Source organism: Talpa europaea, assembly GCF_964194135.1.
Source record: "Talpa europaea genome assembly, chromosome: 2".
Taxonomy (NCBI): domain Eukaryota; kingdom Metazoa; phylum Chordata; class Mammalia; order Eulipotyphla; family Talpidae; genus Talpa; species Talpa europaea.
Genome location: NC_140068.1, coordinates 156,270,441 through 156,286,581, shown reverse-complemented (window position 1 = coordinate 156,286,581; position 16,141 = coordinate 156,270,441). Strand labels below are relative to the sequence as shown.

The window sequence follows — 16,141 nt, the reverse complement described above, 5'->3', positions numbered from 1 at the left end:
CGGCACACCCGGACCCTGAGTCGCTTGCCCGCGGTGTGACGTCAGCACCACACCTTGAGGACGGAAACCCTGAAACAGTGTAAAACACACACAGTGAACACCCGTGAGGAAGGAGGTCCCTTCTGGCCCCACCCTGGGGTCGAGGCCTGCCCGCGGGAGGGCGCGCCGCGGCCGGGCTGTGAGCAGCTGGGCGGGTGAGTCCCACTTCCAGCGCCGCCTGGGAGGGCGCGGGCGCCGGTGTCACTGCCCCGGGCCCGAGGGGGAGCCCCCGCGCGTCCCGGCTTCCCCCACACTCGGTGGTGTGGGTTTAAGCGCCGCTCCCGTCACGGGGCGGGGCGGGGGGGGGCCCTGGCGGCCTGTGCGGCTCGGCCGGGGCGCGGCGGGTTCCCGGGCCGCGGCGCCGCCCCCTGGGAGGGGCGGGCGGGCGGGCGGGGCGGCCCCTTCAAGTACCGGCGGGCGCGCGGCTGCGGCGGCACCTGGGCGAGGCGCGCACCAGGGCGCACGTTGCCCGCCGCGGAGCGCGAGCCTGCGAGTCCGGCGGCCCCGGCCCGGCGTCCGGCCCCGTCGCTGCCGAGCCCCGCCCGAGGCGGCCCGAGCCCGGCCCGGAGCAGCGGGCGCGAGACCGCGGGGAGTGCGGCCCGACTTCGGGAGCCCGCGGGAAGTTGAGCCCGGCGCCGGGCCCTGCGCAGGGAGGCGCGCGCGGGCCATGCCGGGCGTCCGCCGCCGCCGGGAGGGCGCGGGGCGGCGAGGCCGGGAGTGACCGCGCCGTGCCCCGCCCGGCGCCCCCGCACCTGGCCCGGAGAGCTGCGCGGGCCGCGGGCGCCCGGGCGCCATGAGAGACAAGGACTGAGCGGGCCGCCGCTGCTGCCGCCGGGGCGCTCGCGCGCGCCCGCCCGCCCGCGGGGATGCCGGCGCGGAGGGCGCGCTGGCTGTGCTGGTGGTGGGGGCTGCTGTGCAGCTGCTGCGGGCCCCCGCCGCTGCGGCCACCCCTGCCCGGCGCCGCGGCCGCGGCCGGGGGCGCGCTGCTGGGGCACGGCGGGGGCCCGGGGCGCGCGGAGCCGCCCGCCGCCGGCTTCCCGTACCGGCGGCTCCGGACGCACGAGAAGCGGGAGATGCAGAAGGAGATCCTCTCGGTGCTGGGGCTCCCGCGCCGGCCCCGGCCGCTGCACGGGCTGCCGCCCCCGCCGGCCCCCGCGCCCCCGCAGCCCGGCGCGGAGCCCCCGCCCGGGGCGCTGAAGTCCGCGCCCCTCTTCATGCTGGACCTGTACCGCAGCCTGTCGGGCGCCGCCGACGGAGACCCGGCGTGGGACGCGGACAGGCGGCCGCCAGAGGCCCGCGGAGGGGCCGGCGCGTCCCCGCCCCGGCGGCCTCCCCCCGGCCCCGCGCACCCCTTGGACCGCGAGAGCCTCCTGCCCAGCGCGCAGGACAGCGCCTTCCTCAGCGACGCCGACATGGTCATGAGCTTCGTGAACCTGGGTAAGGCCTTGGGGCGCGTCGCGCGGAGAGCACCCCTCTCCGGCCACGGGCCCGGGCTGCGCGTGGAGCTGGCTCCAGCCACCCGCGCGACCCCGCCGGCCGCTGCGCGCCCAGGACCCGGGCCGGCTGCTCGCCGAGGGAGGGATGGGGCGAGGGCGCGTCTGAGCGGGGTCCGAGCGCGGCGCCGTGCCCAGGGCCCAACTCACAGCGCTGTGGCGGTCGAGGCGGGACGAGCCTGGGAAGCCGCGCTCGGCGGCTCCGCCTGCGCCCTGGCTGCTGCGGACTTGGGAAACTTGAGGTGCAGGAGCCCGGAGGTATCCGCGGGCGGGGGAGCAGGGCTGCGGGGGGCGGGCCGAGAGGGCGAGCCGGGCTCCACGGGTTGGGGCCGTCCGGAGCCGCGCGCGGGACTCACCCATTCCGCGCGCTCACCACCTCGGGCAGAGCCCCAAGGCTGAGTTTGCGACAGAGCTGCCCAGGCGCAGGGGCACAGAAAGGGTGCGGGGCGCCGGCCGAGCTGGTCTGAGCCGGTTGCCAGGAGACAGAATGGAAATTCAAGGGCAGCTAAATCGGGCTCAGCCACAGACCTGCGGCCAGCACGAGTGGCCTCCCCGGGTTTCCCCTTGGTAAGGGAGGCCTGGAAAGAGACTCTCCAGAGTAGGTGCCTCGGTGCCCGCCACTCATTCCTGCAGACGGAGGGGCACCCCAGCCGGCAGTCACGCAGAGAGGCAGGTGGGCCCCCCGGAGCTCCTGTCCTGGGGGCTTTGCGGACTCTGCCCGGGCCCAAGCTGGATTGGACCTCACCAGGGGTGCTCACCTCCAAGCTACCCCTCCCCCAAGGGCCCGTTTGTCTTTGGGGCAGCGTTTATTTGAGCGATTCCCATATAAATATACTGGGGTGTTGGTTTCCGTGCAGGCTGATCTGTGAGGTGCTTTCAGCTGCAGGGGGGGGGGGGGGGCTTCGAGAAGGGAGGGGCTGCAGGAGGCACAGCCCTGCGGGACTCTCGAAATCCTCCTGGGAAATCTGCAAGCCCGGACTCTCACAGTGGGGGGGGGGGGGGGAGCCCCGCCTGCCCTTGCAGTGCCAGGGTTCTTACTGGGCAGGAGTTTTCATCGCTGCTTGGAGCCAAATCTGGGGTTCAGCCACCTCCAGGGAGTGTTCACGGGACGTTCCCGCCTGCTGCCTCCTTTAACTTCTGCTGCTTCCGCCTCAGTCCTACCGCTGCCCTCTCCCTCCCCCACCCCTCAGGTGTCCCCTACAGCCTTGGGGACAGCTTGCGTGGATGGGGGTGATCCCAACCTGGGCCACATCCAGGAAGAAGGTGCTTGTGGCTGCTTCATAGAGAATCGTGTTCAGGTCTCCGTAAGCAGTTCCTGTCCTTGGGCCGCAGGTCTCAGCCTGGGCCGCCCATAGCCCCACCTGGGACACTTCAGAAGTAGGGGTGCTCTGGCATTTTTAAAGTGACCTAGATGTTTCTGTTGTGCCTCCAAGGTCCTGCAGCCCTGCCCAGGCGCCTGGGGCCTCCGTGCCCCAGTGAGAGCCTCAGCTGCTTCCTCCTGGCGCTTCACAATCACAGTGACTTGCGGGCCCTTGACCGAGCCGCGGAGGCCCAGGTGCTGCCCGGTGGGTTAACTGGGCCTGTGGGAGCGGAAGCCAGTGTCGATCTGTTCAGGGTCCTCAGGTCAGTCCCCTGTTGGGGACTCTTGCTAGATGGGGCTTGAAATCGTCAGAGGTGGCTTGAGGCCAGTCACAAAAGTCCATATACAGAGACGGAGCGGAGCACCTCCGTGTCCTCCGTTCTTCTCGATTTTCTCACCTGTCCTGGCCTCGGGGCACGCTGGGCTCCCTCATCATTCTGCTGGGAGCTGGGTGCCAAGAAATCCTCCGGCAGGGCAGGAGCCCTCCCTGGGGGGATTTTCCTTGTGCAAAAGGGATTTTTAAAGATCAGGGGCATCAGACCCTCAAGAGAATGCAGCCCCAGGGCACTCTCAGGCCCCGGGAAGGTTCATGAATAGGGCGCGCAGCCCGAGGCGTCCCAGCCTGGGCACCCCCGGGACGGCCGGTGGCTGTCACAGGAGCACACCTTGGCCTGGCAGGTAGCCTCCACGTCCTCAGTGGGCCCCGCCTGGCAGTGTCCCTGTCGCCTTCCTTGACTGACATGGAAGGGGGAGGTCATAGAGGTGGCGGGGGGGGGGGGTGGACAGATGTGTTCAGGCTCTGAGTCTGGGGTGCCTCACCTGAAGGAAGGGCTTGCTGTACAGTAGGGGCTGTGTAAATACAGATGCGGGGAAGCCTCAGGTGTCCTCACCTGGGTCGGCGGCACCTTGGTCACAGCATCGCGCAACTGACCTGCTGAAGCACCCGCGGACAGACGCATGTGCCCGGGCTTTAACGGACTCACCGGAGCCCATCTGTAGATAGGAAGTGTTGGGACCAGTGTCTGTGCCGCGGGATGGGGGTACTTGCTCGTGAAATACACAGAGAACACCCTGTCGGGCCGAGTCAGCAGGCTCCAGCCCTGTGCCCCCGGCGCAGCTGCCTGTCCTCCTCACGGTGGGCTCAAGGCCCGTTTTCTTCTCGGCTGGCTGGGGGGGAGGGAGGGGGTGGGGGGGTGGCACCCTTCCACCCTGCCGGGGCGCACCTCCAGACAGCGGCTCGTGACCCTGCATTCGCTCAGGCCTCGGTGACGTTTTCTGTTTATTTTCTCATGTGAGAAACATCTCGGCAGCTTCGGAAGCGAGCCTGCCAGCTGGGTAACCTTGGAGAAGGCGCCTGCAATATCCTTCCCGTCACCGCGGAATGCACCTCGGAGAGGGTCTCTCCGTGTCAGCTGCTCTGCAGACCTCCTGCTGCACACAACTCCCCCCCAACCCCCCCGCCTGGCGTTTTCCCTTCCTTGGTTTCACTTATCAGGAGTGTTTTTTCTTTTTAAACTTGCTTGCTCATTTGTTTGTTAACCCTGGAGGATGTCAGTCTCCAGAGGCACCCCGGCTTCCTCGCCACCGGAGCCTGAGCGCCCGTGTGATCATAAAGACCAAGTCCGCCACGCGTGGGCACAGCCGCACTGAAGACTCACGTCTGACCGGGGGCCTGACTGCACAGAGGCGGCTGCCGCCTGCCCGCTCTGGAGCTTGGGTAGCTGCTGGCCCGCGGCAGCTGGTGTCTTGCGGCACCCGAGGGTCCGGAGCCTGCGCGCACATTCGCATGTGGTCAGCCCCGCGTGCGAGCACTGCCTCTTTCCTTAAACCTCTGTGCTTCATGCCTCATCTTGTTTGGTCTCCAGATGCTATGCTGAAGTGAAATGACTCCAGTTACATTCAGAAAGGGACGGTGGCAAGTAGCTGCACGAGTAACAAGAAACACTGTACTCAGCACTGGCCGTCTTCTAGCAGAGTCACTTGTGGGAAACGTAAATTAGAAGAAAAGTGGAGTCCGCCCTCTCGCCTGGAGCACCGGGGGTCAGCACCCCTGCGCTGACCTTCTCTCAGGCCTGGGCTCAGTGGTTGTTTGGTCCGAGAGGCCCGTGCTCCGGGGGGTCCTCAGAACATCTGCCCGAGCCTGCCCTGCGCCAGCCACAGTGGCTTGGGGGAGTGGGTTGCAACAGCGTGCCTCAAAGACCCTGAGTAGCAAACGTGACGTCCTTACTGAAGTAGCCAGCGTGGCAGCTGGTGGGTGTGAGCAAGTCCCGCGCGGTGTTAACGCTCACAGCCCAGCACTGGGGTGGCTGGGTGTTCCTCCTTGGCCCCGACGGGTGCGCGCCTCGGCAGTGCTGAGTCACGGCCGGTTCCTCTGCGGGCCTCCGCGGAGCTCGCGGAAGGAGTCTCGTGACAGAACTGATAGGGAGACCCGAGGACAGGCCAGCCCTGTGCACACGTGATGACACCGGTGTCCTCGGTCGAGCTCCTGCCCGCGGGGGGTGTCAGCTTCCCATTCTGCTTCCTGTGGAGCCAGCCGGGGGGCAGCTGGTGGCTCCCTTCCTCTGTTCCCCAGAGCACAGTGCTCTGCTGACCTCCCCTCTGCCCTCGGGCAATGGCTGCTGTCCGTACATTCCCTCCGCTCCTGCCCCTGGCCCCTGCTCTCAGACCCGAGCCCGGCCCACCTGGGGCAGGTGTAGGGCAGGGACTAGAGCAGGCTCAGGGAAGCCCCTCCTGTCCCTGGAGCCCGGGGCTGTGGCTCCCCATCGAGGCGAGGGCTCCCGGTAGTCCACGGACTTGAGGTCACTCCCTGCTGCCACGGCTCCGGTTCACAGCGGCCCCTCCCTCTCCATGCACAGGCACATATGTGTGCTTGCACGTGGGGGCGCGCATGGATGTGTACACACGCCACATGTTGCCCTATGCCGGCTGACTAGGGGGCTGGCACGCAGCTCTCTTCTGTGAGATTCTCGTCTGGAGAAATGTGTTTAGCAGCAGGCCCCCGTGCGTCGGCCTTACTGACAGGACGCTGGGGTCGCCCTCCAGCACCCCAGGCCTGTCTCGAGCCGGGCTCAGGGCCCGTGATCGCAGTTCTTCCTCGCGTGTTGGGGACCCTCTTCTCCTGGTGCGCTGGGGACCGGGCCGCTGGGACTCTGCCAGATGCCGGGGTCCTGGTGCCCCTGAGGGGGGCCGAGGGTGGGCCCAGCGGAGCCCGGGGGAGAGGGCAAAGGGCCCAGAGCACAGCTTTGGGCAAGAGCCCGGGGCGCCCAAGCTGAAGTGAGTGGCTCCTTAGCGGCCACTGTCCCCAGAACAGAGAGCGCCTCTGTCTATAAATAGTCAGGCCTCGGCTGCGTGGCCGCTGACTGGCCTGTGCTCTGCCCCGAAGGTGAGCTGCAACCCGTGGCTGGGCGCCATTGTTCCAGGCGGCTCCACCCTCTTCCTGCCCTTCCTGTGCCCTCCAGAGCGTGGGCCCCTCAGATGGTATGTGCATCGCAGCAGGCCCCGGTGCCCTACCCTACCCGGGATGCCAGGGTCTGGGGCCGCAGACGCCCCTCCGCTCCGCTTCCGGAGGAGGCCGTGCCCGTGGGCAGTGGCTGACGACCCTTGCTGCCGGCTGGGCCCGTCTGGCCTCCCCCCGCCCCCAGTTCCCGGGCTGCCCGCTCCGCTCTGTCAGGTTGTTTTCTCATCAGTGAGCGGGTCGGTGGGGCACGGGCAGCCGCCCTGCTGACCCCTGGCGTCCGCCTCCTCCTTCGGTGGACGCAGCTGCACTTGCCCTTTTCACCTTGCGCGAGCGCCGTCCAGCCCGCGCCATCTGCCTGGGCCGATTGTGTCTGTGTTTACCGCCCTCGCCGCTTCCTGTCGGAGCCCGAGCGGCCGCCTCATCCTGGCGGCCTTCGTGTGTGACTCCGCCCGGCCTCGGCTGCCTGGCCTTCGTCTCGCCCCCAGTTACTTTCTCTCCCTCCCTTTCCGTCCGTGGCCGGCGTCGACGCGTCCCTGAGGCCGACCGTGTCGAGCACCAGGTGAGGGACTCAGGGTCTGGCTGGCGGTTTTTTCCAGGGTCAGCTGGAACGCTCCCTGTCAGCGCCCTGACCAGAGCCCCCGGTGCTTGTTTTCAAAACTCTTTTCCTTAGAGCGACGGGATGGGCCAAAGCTCCCGGCCTCATTCCGGCTCCCGGGCCCCCGCCCCGGCTTCCACAAGCCCCTGCGCTGACCGCGCCCGCTGGCTGCACGCGGGCGGCTGCGGGTGGGTGACCGCGTCCGCGCCATCGTCATAGCCAGTTAACGGCCCTGACCGGCTTCTGGGGACCAGCCTCATGTCTATCCAGGAAAACCAGTGGCAGCGATGAGGCCGCAGGTGCCGCGTTCGGGCCAGAGACAGGCGCCTCCGGCCTGGCGTCTGGTTCCTGAGAGGGGCGAGGGAAGAGGAGCCGGAGAATGAACAAGAATCGCAGCAGTCCTGGGCTTGGGGAAATCACTGAAATTTGGGAGGTTTGGGAGACTTTTTTTTCTTTGCTGAAAATGTGTATTGTGACTTTTTCAGAGTCAGGGCGACTTTTGGGTGGAGACACGCGTAAGCGGCTCCCCCCGGGCGTGCGACGGGATGGGGACCTTCGCAGGCGTCCCTGGGAGGGACCGCTTGCAGCAGGCGGAAGACCGAGTCCGTGGACTGTGCAAACCCGGTGTTCTCTGGATAGGGTGAGGACGAGGTGCCCTTGCTTCCAGCCAGGTGCTGTGAGGGGGAGCTGAGGACAGGCAGCGTTGGAGGCCAGCGTGCAAGCAGCGTGCAAGCAGGATGCGGACTTGAACGTGCTTTTGAGCAGATCCTGAGATCTGGGGACTTGGTTTCTTTACAGACAGGGTGCAAGAGTTTGCGCAAGGCGACCCCACTCGGGCAGCCACCTATGTGGGCTGGGCGCCTCTCGCCGGGTCAGGGCAGTCGCCCCTCAGCTCCCCAGTCTGCAGGAAAGGGCGCTGTCAGAATAGGGTGTGCACGCCGGGCCGCGCCGCACGGGGCTTGAGAGTTCTGCTCTGCTCCCTGCCTTGGGATTAGCTTTGTTGGCGTCTACCCTCCCCAGCCCCCCCCCGCCCGCAGGGAGACTAGGGTTCCTGGGGGAGGACTGATGGGGTTGGGGGGGACAGGGAAAGCAAGAGTCGGACAACGTCAGCTGAAGACATTTGGAGCATGGCCTTGCTTCCAGGGGCCCCTGGAAAAGGCCTGGCATTTCTGAGGGGTCTGTTTAGGGCCGTTGGCGGCCTGGTTATTCCATCTGCTGGGTCGAGGGCATTTCACCACATCGTTGCCCACACTCATATTTGTCTTGAGACACGGATGCCGACATGGAGGGCGGGGCCACTTTCCCCGTCTGGCTCTGCGCCACCCCCTGCCATCCCCCGCCACCCCCATGTATAAAGTTTGAAAGCTCCTCTGCATCATTTCCTGTCCGGTGTCGCCTGTCCCCTGGCGTCGGTGTCTTCGTCACCGACCTCCTGGCTGCACACAGGGTCCCCCCACTGGGAGGGGCGCGCAGCTGCTTGGGGTGACTGTGAGGTTGATCAGCAGTTCAGCCAGGTCCCTACCAAGGCCATGGGGAGCTTGAGTGTCTCCGTGCTCCCTGCCCCCTTGTCCCGACACCTGGCTCGCGCCGGCCCAGTGTCTGGTCCAGTTTCACAATCCTTGTGTGCACTGGGAGTGTCAGCCAGGTCATTGTGTCCAGAGTGTTTAAGAAACATGCTGCTTTTCCAGAATGTTCTGCAAAAGGTGGAGGCAGTGCCTTCTGCCGCGCTCCCTCTCAGAGATTCAGGCCTACTGGGGTGTCCAGGTCCCGGCGGGGCCCTGTATGGAGAGGAGGATGCTGATTAGCAGGTTTTCTGGTTTTTTAGACTTTGTAGCCCCTTTCTTCTGAGACACCTCAGCTTCTGTGACCCCAGCTGTACCCCTTACCTTTCCTTCTGCTCTGGAGAGCCAGGGGCCGGCCCAGGGCCTCTGTGCCTCCAGGGGCACCCCCATTCTGCCCTGGCTCCCCTGGAGGGTGGGCGCTGGTCCAGGGTTGTGTTCCCTTTTCCCCAGCTCTGGTCCTTACTGCCTGCCCCCACAGGGGCCTGGCCTGCTCCCTGGGCTCACAGGTGGAGCCTCACGCCTGAGCCCTCTCGCCCTTATCAGTGTAGCTGCTTCTCTGCCCGCAGCCCAGCCCCACTTCCCTGCATGCGCCCTCCGTTGTAAACACTCGTGGGGGTCCCTCTCCCTGCTTGGACCCTGAATTCTAACACTTGGCATTCCCTGGAACGAACTTCAGACTGGCTATCGCTCAGAACCTGCTCCTCGCAGTGCTCCCTGCCGTGCGTGTCTGGATGGCTCTTTATTTCCTTGGTGGCCTTCGTGAAGTGTGACCGACGTAACTAAACCGGGGCAGGCAGTACGAGTGCATTAGAGAATCAAGAGCGAGGTCCACACGAGGCACAGCCAAGGCTCTGCCAGCCGCACAGTCACCGTCAGTGACAGCGAGACTTTGGAGACCTTGAGAGCTACTGGGAGTGGCTCTCGCCGCGTGGTAGCAGAGCTTTGGGAACCTAGGTCCCTGCAGCCGATGCTGCCCCTGCCCGTGCTGCTGAAATCCCTGCCAGCAGCCCCCCCCACCCCAGTCTGTGCCTATTGGTGGCCATGCTCTCCCCAGCCACACGGTCCTCCCCAGGAGTCCTACCCCTCCATGTCTGCTTGCTGGCAGCTTGTCCATCCTGCGGCTGCACTGGGGGCATGACCTGAAAGCCAGCAGGAGATTCAGAAGGGTTGGCAGGGCCCCCCCACGAGGCTGGGGGAACCATTTGGGGGATCCAGCCTCCTGCCAGGGTTAGGCAGCTCCCTATCAGAGGGCTGGGGTTGGCCAGATAAAGCTGCCCAGAGGGCCCAGGCTGGTGGCGGGACTGGTGGGGAGGGGATGAAGCAGCGTTTGCTGAAGGGCTGAGGGTGACGGCTGTCCCAGAGGCACACTCGGGCTGTCCGCTGGGCGGCAGGGAGTGTTTGAGAACTGAAAACGGTTCCAGAGGGGCAGGTGGAGGTGGGCTGAGACCCTCTCCCTGGGGGCAGTATTGCTTGGGGGTGAGGGTGACAGGGTGCTTGGCTGGCACCCAGAGCATCTCCCAGGCTCGGGGAGGTGAGATAGGCAGAGCTGAGAGGCCGCTGGCGTGGACGCCCGTGTGCACAGCGGGTCAGGGGCCAGACCACGGCCATGGTGGTGCCCAGCAGGGACAGTAGTTTCAGTCAGTGCCCCTGGGCACATACAGAGGTCTACGGGGACAGCTGGGACCAGGACAGAAGCCCCCTCCCTCCAGAATGTTCCTCTCCCTACAGCCTGCAAGGCCTCAGCTCCCATGTGGGTCAGCTCCCTGGGCAGGGATCGAACTCATGCTGCAGTGGTGATAGCCTGAGACTTAACCTCTAGGCCACCAGGGGTGTCCATTGTTACTGTCTCTTGATGAGCTGGAGCCTGTAGCATTATGAATTGTCCTTATTTATTCCTGGTGATATTCATTGTTCGGTAGTTAAGGTCCCTATACCCCTCCTGGTCACTGTTCTGAAGTCACTTTTATCTGAAATTATGGCTGCTAGAGCTTTCTTTTCATTAGTGTGTGCTTGATACAATTTTCCAGTAGTTCATAGATAGTGTAGTTCATAAAAAAAAAAAAAAAAAAAAAAAGATCTGGCAATCTCTGCCTTTTTTTTTTTTTTAATATTTTTTTTTTAAAGATTATTTAAGCACTGGCCACAGTCAGAAGCACGGGAGGGTGAGAGAATTCACCAGAGCCAGAGCAGGGAACAGAACAGGCAGAACAATGAAATGCACTGCTGAGGGGAGCAGCGGGTGCGGCAAGAGAGGCCTGCGCACCATGTGGGACCCTCGCCTGTGGCCGGGGATCCAACCGGCGCTGCAGAGGCTGCGGGCAGCTTTGCAGCCCAGCGTTCAACCGTTGCGCCAACAGGTGAGGCCCCAATCTCTGCCTTTTAATTGAAGTGTTTAGGCCACTCACACTTAGTATTGTTGACATGTTGAGTATGAATCCATCATCTTGCAATTTGTTTCCTATTTGTTCCACTTATTCTTTGCTCCTTTTCCTTCTTTGGAATGAAGTGGGTATTTTTTGTGGTTTTTACTTTCATTACAGTTTTATACTTTTATATGTATTTCCTTATATTTTAGTAGTTGAGGCAAGATTTACAGTATACATGTTGAATTTATCATAATGTACCATTGATGTTCTAGCACTTCACATGTAATGAGAATAAAAGTATGTAGTCCAGATCCTTCTCCCTCCTCTTTTCCTTCTATATATGTTAGCCCATAACATACAGTTATGTCTTTCTTTAAGTAGTTTTTTAAAGACTTAAAAATGAAAATGCTTTTCATACTTGCATACATAATTAACGGTTTTTGTGCTCTTTATTCTTTTACGTGATCTAAATTTCCACCTAGAATCATTTTCCTTCTGCTTAAAGAATCTTTTTTGCCCTTTCATGTACTGGTGGTAAATTCTGTCAGCTGTTTGGGAAAAAAAAAACCTTGTCTCCATTTTTGACAGATTTCTACTGGGAAGATAATTGTAGGTTAATTTTTTTCTTTTAGCACCTAATGGCTCTTGCTCTTGGCTTCTGCCCTGGAAGGCCTGATGAGAAGTCGGCTCTCATTTTGTCTTTGTTCCTTTGTATGGAAAATGTCTTTTACTGGCTGATTTTAAGATTTTCACTATCACCGATAACAGCAATTTGTTACATGCTTTGGTGTTGTGTTTCTTTTGCTTGATACTCTGTTTCTTGGATCTGCAAATTTAGGTTTTTTTTTTCATATATGAAAAAATTGACCATTTTTTCTTCCAGCCACTTTTCAGCTTTCCTCCTGAGACTCAAAATACACACGTGCCGGACTTCATTATCGTCCCACACAGTTCACTGAACTCTGTTCCCTCATGCTCAGTCCTTGTTCTCACTTGTCGCATTTTCTAGTCCTGTGATGTCAACTTCAATGATATTTTTTTCAGTATCTAAACTGTTCATCTCATCAGCATATTTTTCACCTGATTTCTGGCAGTTTTATTTGCATAATTATGTATTTATTTCCTTTTCATACTCATGCTTTTCTAGGTATTATTAAGCATACTGTTAAGATTCGTAACAGCTGTCGGAAGTCCTTGCCTGCTAAGTCTGTTACAATCTCTGAGTCTGTTTCTATTGACTAATTTGTCTTTTAGTTACGAATTCTGTTTTGCTGTGTCTTTGCATGCCCAATGACTTTGATTTGACATTGCATGCTGGACTATGTTATATTCCTTTACAGAATAATAATTTCTTTAAAGATTTATTTGCTTATGCAAGAGCTCCGGTACAGGCCAGAGGCGTGGGAGGGTGAGAGGATTCACCAGAGACATTTTATTGTGATGTATAGTTAAGTAACTTGCACATATTTTTGAGGATCCTTTGTGTTTGTGTTTGAGCCTTGGTACAGTGTATCCAGATCAGCCTTTATTTTTGGAATAATTTCTGCTACCTCTAAGGCGCATTCTCAGTTTCCGTCATTTACTGCTTTCCCATACTTCAGTCTTTGCCCCGGGTTTTTCTCATGCATGAGCAGTTCAGAACTCAGCTGAGGGTAGAGAAGGCCCCTTTGCACATCAGCCTCTCTCTGCTCTGGTATCGGCTTTGCAGTTGCAGCTGCCTTGGCCTCTGCAGACTTGTCTCTGTGAGGTTGTTGGGTTCTCTTTGGTCCTTACTCCCAAACCCACTTTCTCGGCGGTGGGGGGGCAGGGGGGCAGTTGCAGGACTCATGCCATATTTTCCATAGCTGTTACCCAGTTTCCTGCTCGCCTGTGGTGGGAGGGCAGTGCCAGAGCAGGTGGTCCTCATGGGCATCAGCTTGTGGAGCATGTGGCGTGGTGTGCTGATTTCCTAGGACTTCCGTAACCAAGGGCCACGAACTGGGTGGCCTCAGACAGGAGAAGTGTGTTGTTTGTAATGCTGGAGGCCGATGTCTGCCCTGAGGACGTGGATGGAGCTGGCCTGCCTGGAGGCTCTCTCTGGGCTTCTGGAGTGAGAGGCTGCCCTTGGCATTCCCTCCCTCCGCGAGACATCCCTGCAGTCTCTGCCTCTGTCCTCACATCGCATCCCACGCCTGCTGTTGTGTCTCTTCTTAGAAGGACATTAGTCATTGGACGAGGGGCCCACCCTCGTCTGCTGTGACTTCCATCTCGACTGCTTACATCTGCGGGGACCCGGTTTCCAAATAAGGTCACATTCTGAGGCTCTGGGAAGGACATGAATTTGGGGGGCTGCTGTCCGACACGGTGCAGGCGGTGCCTGTAGCCCCGGAGGGTCTTTGCTCCCTGGTGCTGTGAGACGTGTCGGAGTCCCCGCGGCTGGAAAAGCGCGCCGTGGGCAGAGCGGCTCTGCGCGTGGAGCCGGGCTGGAGTCCCCGCGCTGTGCCGGGCGTGGCCGGGACGGCGGGCGCGGCGTCCCCGCGCGGCCTCCTCGGACACTGCGGGCTGCAGCGCCGCCCCTGTTCCTGCGCACACCCGGGGGCCCGAGCCGGGGGCGGCTCTGGGCCAGCACCGTCTCCCCGCAGCTGTCGCAGGGCTGGCGCCTGCCCGGGGGCACCTGCGGCCCCGCGCCGAGGGCCCGGCCGGCGGGCGCCTGGGCACAGAGGGCTCCCGGCCGCGGGCCTCACCGGTGCGCGACGGGCCGCCTTGCTGGCCGCTGCGGCCGGCCGGGCCGCCCCACTTCCCTGCCGCGCCCCGCGGGCTGCGGCCACGGGGGCGCTTTTCGAATCATGGCGGGGGCGGCTGCAGGTGAAACGTGGGCGCTTTATGGCAGGGCCGAGGGGCCCGCGGGCAGCGCGATGCCCAGATGCCCGCCCGAGACCGCGGCCTCGCGGGAGGCCGTGCGGCCGGAGGGCCGGCCCCGCCCCTCGCCCACGGCCCCGCCCACGGCCCCGCCCTCGCCCACGGCCCCGCCCCCTACGGCGCCGGGCGGGGCGGCTCCCCGCGGAGTGCGCCTGCGCGGGCCTGCGCGGAGCGGCTCACCTGGACCTGGACGGCGTCGCGGGCAGGGCCGCGCCCTCGGGCCAGCTCCGCGGAGGGCGCGGCCTCGGCCGCCCTGGGCACGCGCCTGCCCGGGAGGAAGGTGAGGCTGCTGGCGCCGGACTCGCGTTCCTCTCGGGTGCAGGTGTCCCCCCCACCCCCACCCCCCCGCGCCCCGGGCCCCGCGTCCGTGCGGGCCGGGCCGCGTCCTTCTTCGGTACTCCCCGGCCCCGCCCGCCCTCCCGCAGCGCTGAGCTGCCGCCGTCCTGGAGGGGCGCCGCGTCCCCGGGGGCGGGCTGGCGTCCTGGGGGTGCCAGGGGCGTTGTCGGGGCGGTCAGGCGCTCTCCGTGGGCTGCCCCGCCCGCAGCGCGGCCAGTAGCGTCCACGCGGGCCGTCCCCGCCTCCCGCGCCCGACCTGGGCCTCGCTGTCTCGGGGCCGCCTAATGCTGCGCACCGGGGCCGGAGCTTGGGGCGCGCACGTGCTGCGGACGCGTGGGCGGGAGGCGGGCCCGGAGGGGCTCCAGCTGTGCGGCTCCCGGGTCGAGGCTCGCGGGCGCTGCTGCCTCTCCCGGCGGCTGATTCCGCGTGAAGGCCCGGGAGAGGCTCCCCAGGCTCCGGAGTCCGCTTCTGGCCGGGCGTGGCCTGCCCTGGGCGTGATGGCACGGCCGCATGCACTCTCCCCGGCGCCCCCCACCCCGGCGCTGTCCTGGGGGGCTGGTCTCACGTGCCCTGCCCCCGCGGAGCTCTGTCTCTCTGTCTGACCGGGTCTGGCCCTGGGAGTGACGGGGCGTCTCCCACGCCTGCGGCTCAGGACCGCCTCCTGTGAGTCGTGGCTCGGCCGGCTGCTTGTCCACTGGCCGGGCTGTGTCCAGTAGCTCGGCTGTTGCTGCATCTCCTGCTCGTAGCCTGTTGGTCACGTGACGTGTTGTGTCTGCGGTCACTCAGTGGGTGCCAGCTCGTTCCCTCCGGCTTCTCATAGACCCGCCACCTCGGTGTTGGCGTGGCCAGCTGGGACGAGGGAAGCAGAGCAGAGATCGCGGAGGCTGGTGCCCTCCCTGAGTCTGTCGCTCCCTCTGCGGGTTCATAGAGCTCAGTGGTAGGGGGTTAGGCAAACATGGAGGGGCAGCGCCGGGGCACAGAGCCTGGAGATCAGAGCAGACCTTAAGGACTCGAGTGTTCTGGAAAGCCAGGGTCCTCCTTGGGCCTCTGGGGGTTCTCTGCCGGGGCAGTGAGGAGCAGGGCCCCTGTGGGATCTGGGCACCCTGGCCACCTGCACCCCCACAGGCTGTGTCTGGTCCACAGTGCACAGCACCCCACGGCCACCCCCGTGCATGCGGGTCCCCTAGACCTCCTCGCTGACACTTGGTCCCCTGGCCAGGACCCCACGTCCTCTGGGCTGCTGCACCCCGCTCAGCAGCGGCCGCGAGAGCACGGCAGGGTCACTCGCTCACAGCTGTTTTATGGGGCCACGTCGGAGCCTGTGAGTCAGACCTGCGGCCGACACGCTGGTGAACTCACCTCTGAAGTCATAGCTTTGCGCCCTTGCAGCCTGCTTGACAATCCAAACATTGTGCCCTGGGCGCTTGGCGGGCGGCCCCACGAGCTTCCCTGCAGAGCCCCACCGCCATCTAGCTGGGCCAGGGTGCCCCCAGCATCTCCATGCAGCCCCCCTCCAAGTGTGCTGCTCTCTGGGAGCTTGGGTAGGGCCCAGGCTGTTCTGGGATACACTCGGTCACTGGGTAGAAAAGTCCAGCCCAGCTGAGGGGCCACCAGTGCTGTTCGGCAGTAGGGAGGGACTACTGAAGTGGAAGCAAGGGGGTGCGTGTCTGGTGTCCGTGTGTGTCTCTGTCTCTTTGTCCCTGTCTGCCCGTCATTCCCTGCCTGAGCCGCCCAGCAGCAGCTTTCCTTTATTTGCTCTTTGCCACCTCAGGGCCCATCTCAGATCCTTAAGTCTCTGCGGGCCTTTTCCGAGTGAACGCGACTCCCTTCCGGGGCCCTGGGGGGCACGTGTGCAAGTCCCGGTGACCTGGTGACCGTCGCGAGCTCCCACAGCCCTGGTGCCATGCCCTCCTTGAGGACAGGACAGTGTCCTGTGTGTGCCGGAGGGAGCAGGCTGTGTCCTGGCCAGGACGCGGAGGTGTGTGTGTGTGACGTGTTGGCCGGCCTGGCCGGTCCTTCCTGGTGGACATTTCAC

General features: G+C 63.3%; 1 protein-coding gene across 1 annotated transcript in view; it reads left to right on the top strand.

Moving 5' to 3' along the window:
- Positions 1 to 905: 905 nt before the first annotated feature.
- Positions 906 to 16,141, top strand: part of BMP6 (bone morphogenetic protein 6) — a gene marked incomplete at its 5' end in the record, with an annotated part of 67,223 nt that continues 51,987 nt past the window's right edge. The window contains one exon of the mRNA XM_084227762.1: positions 906 to 1,476. Within this exon, the coding sequence (XP_084083888.1) occupies positions 906 to 1,476 (571 nt within the window). The remainder of the gene's footprint in view (positions 1,477 to 16,141) is intronic.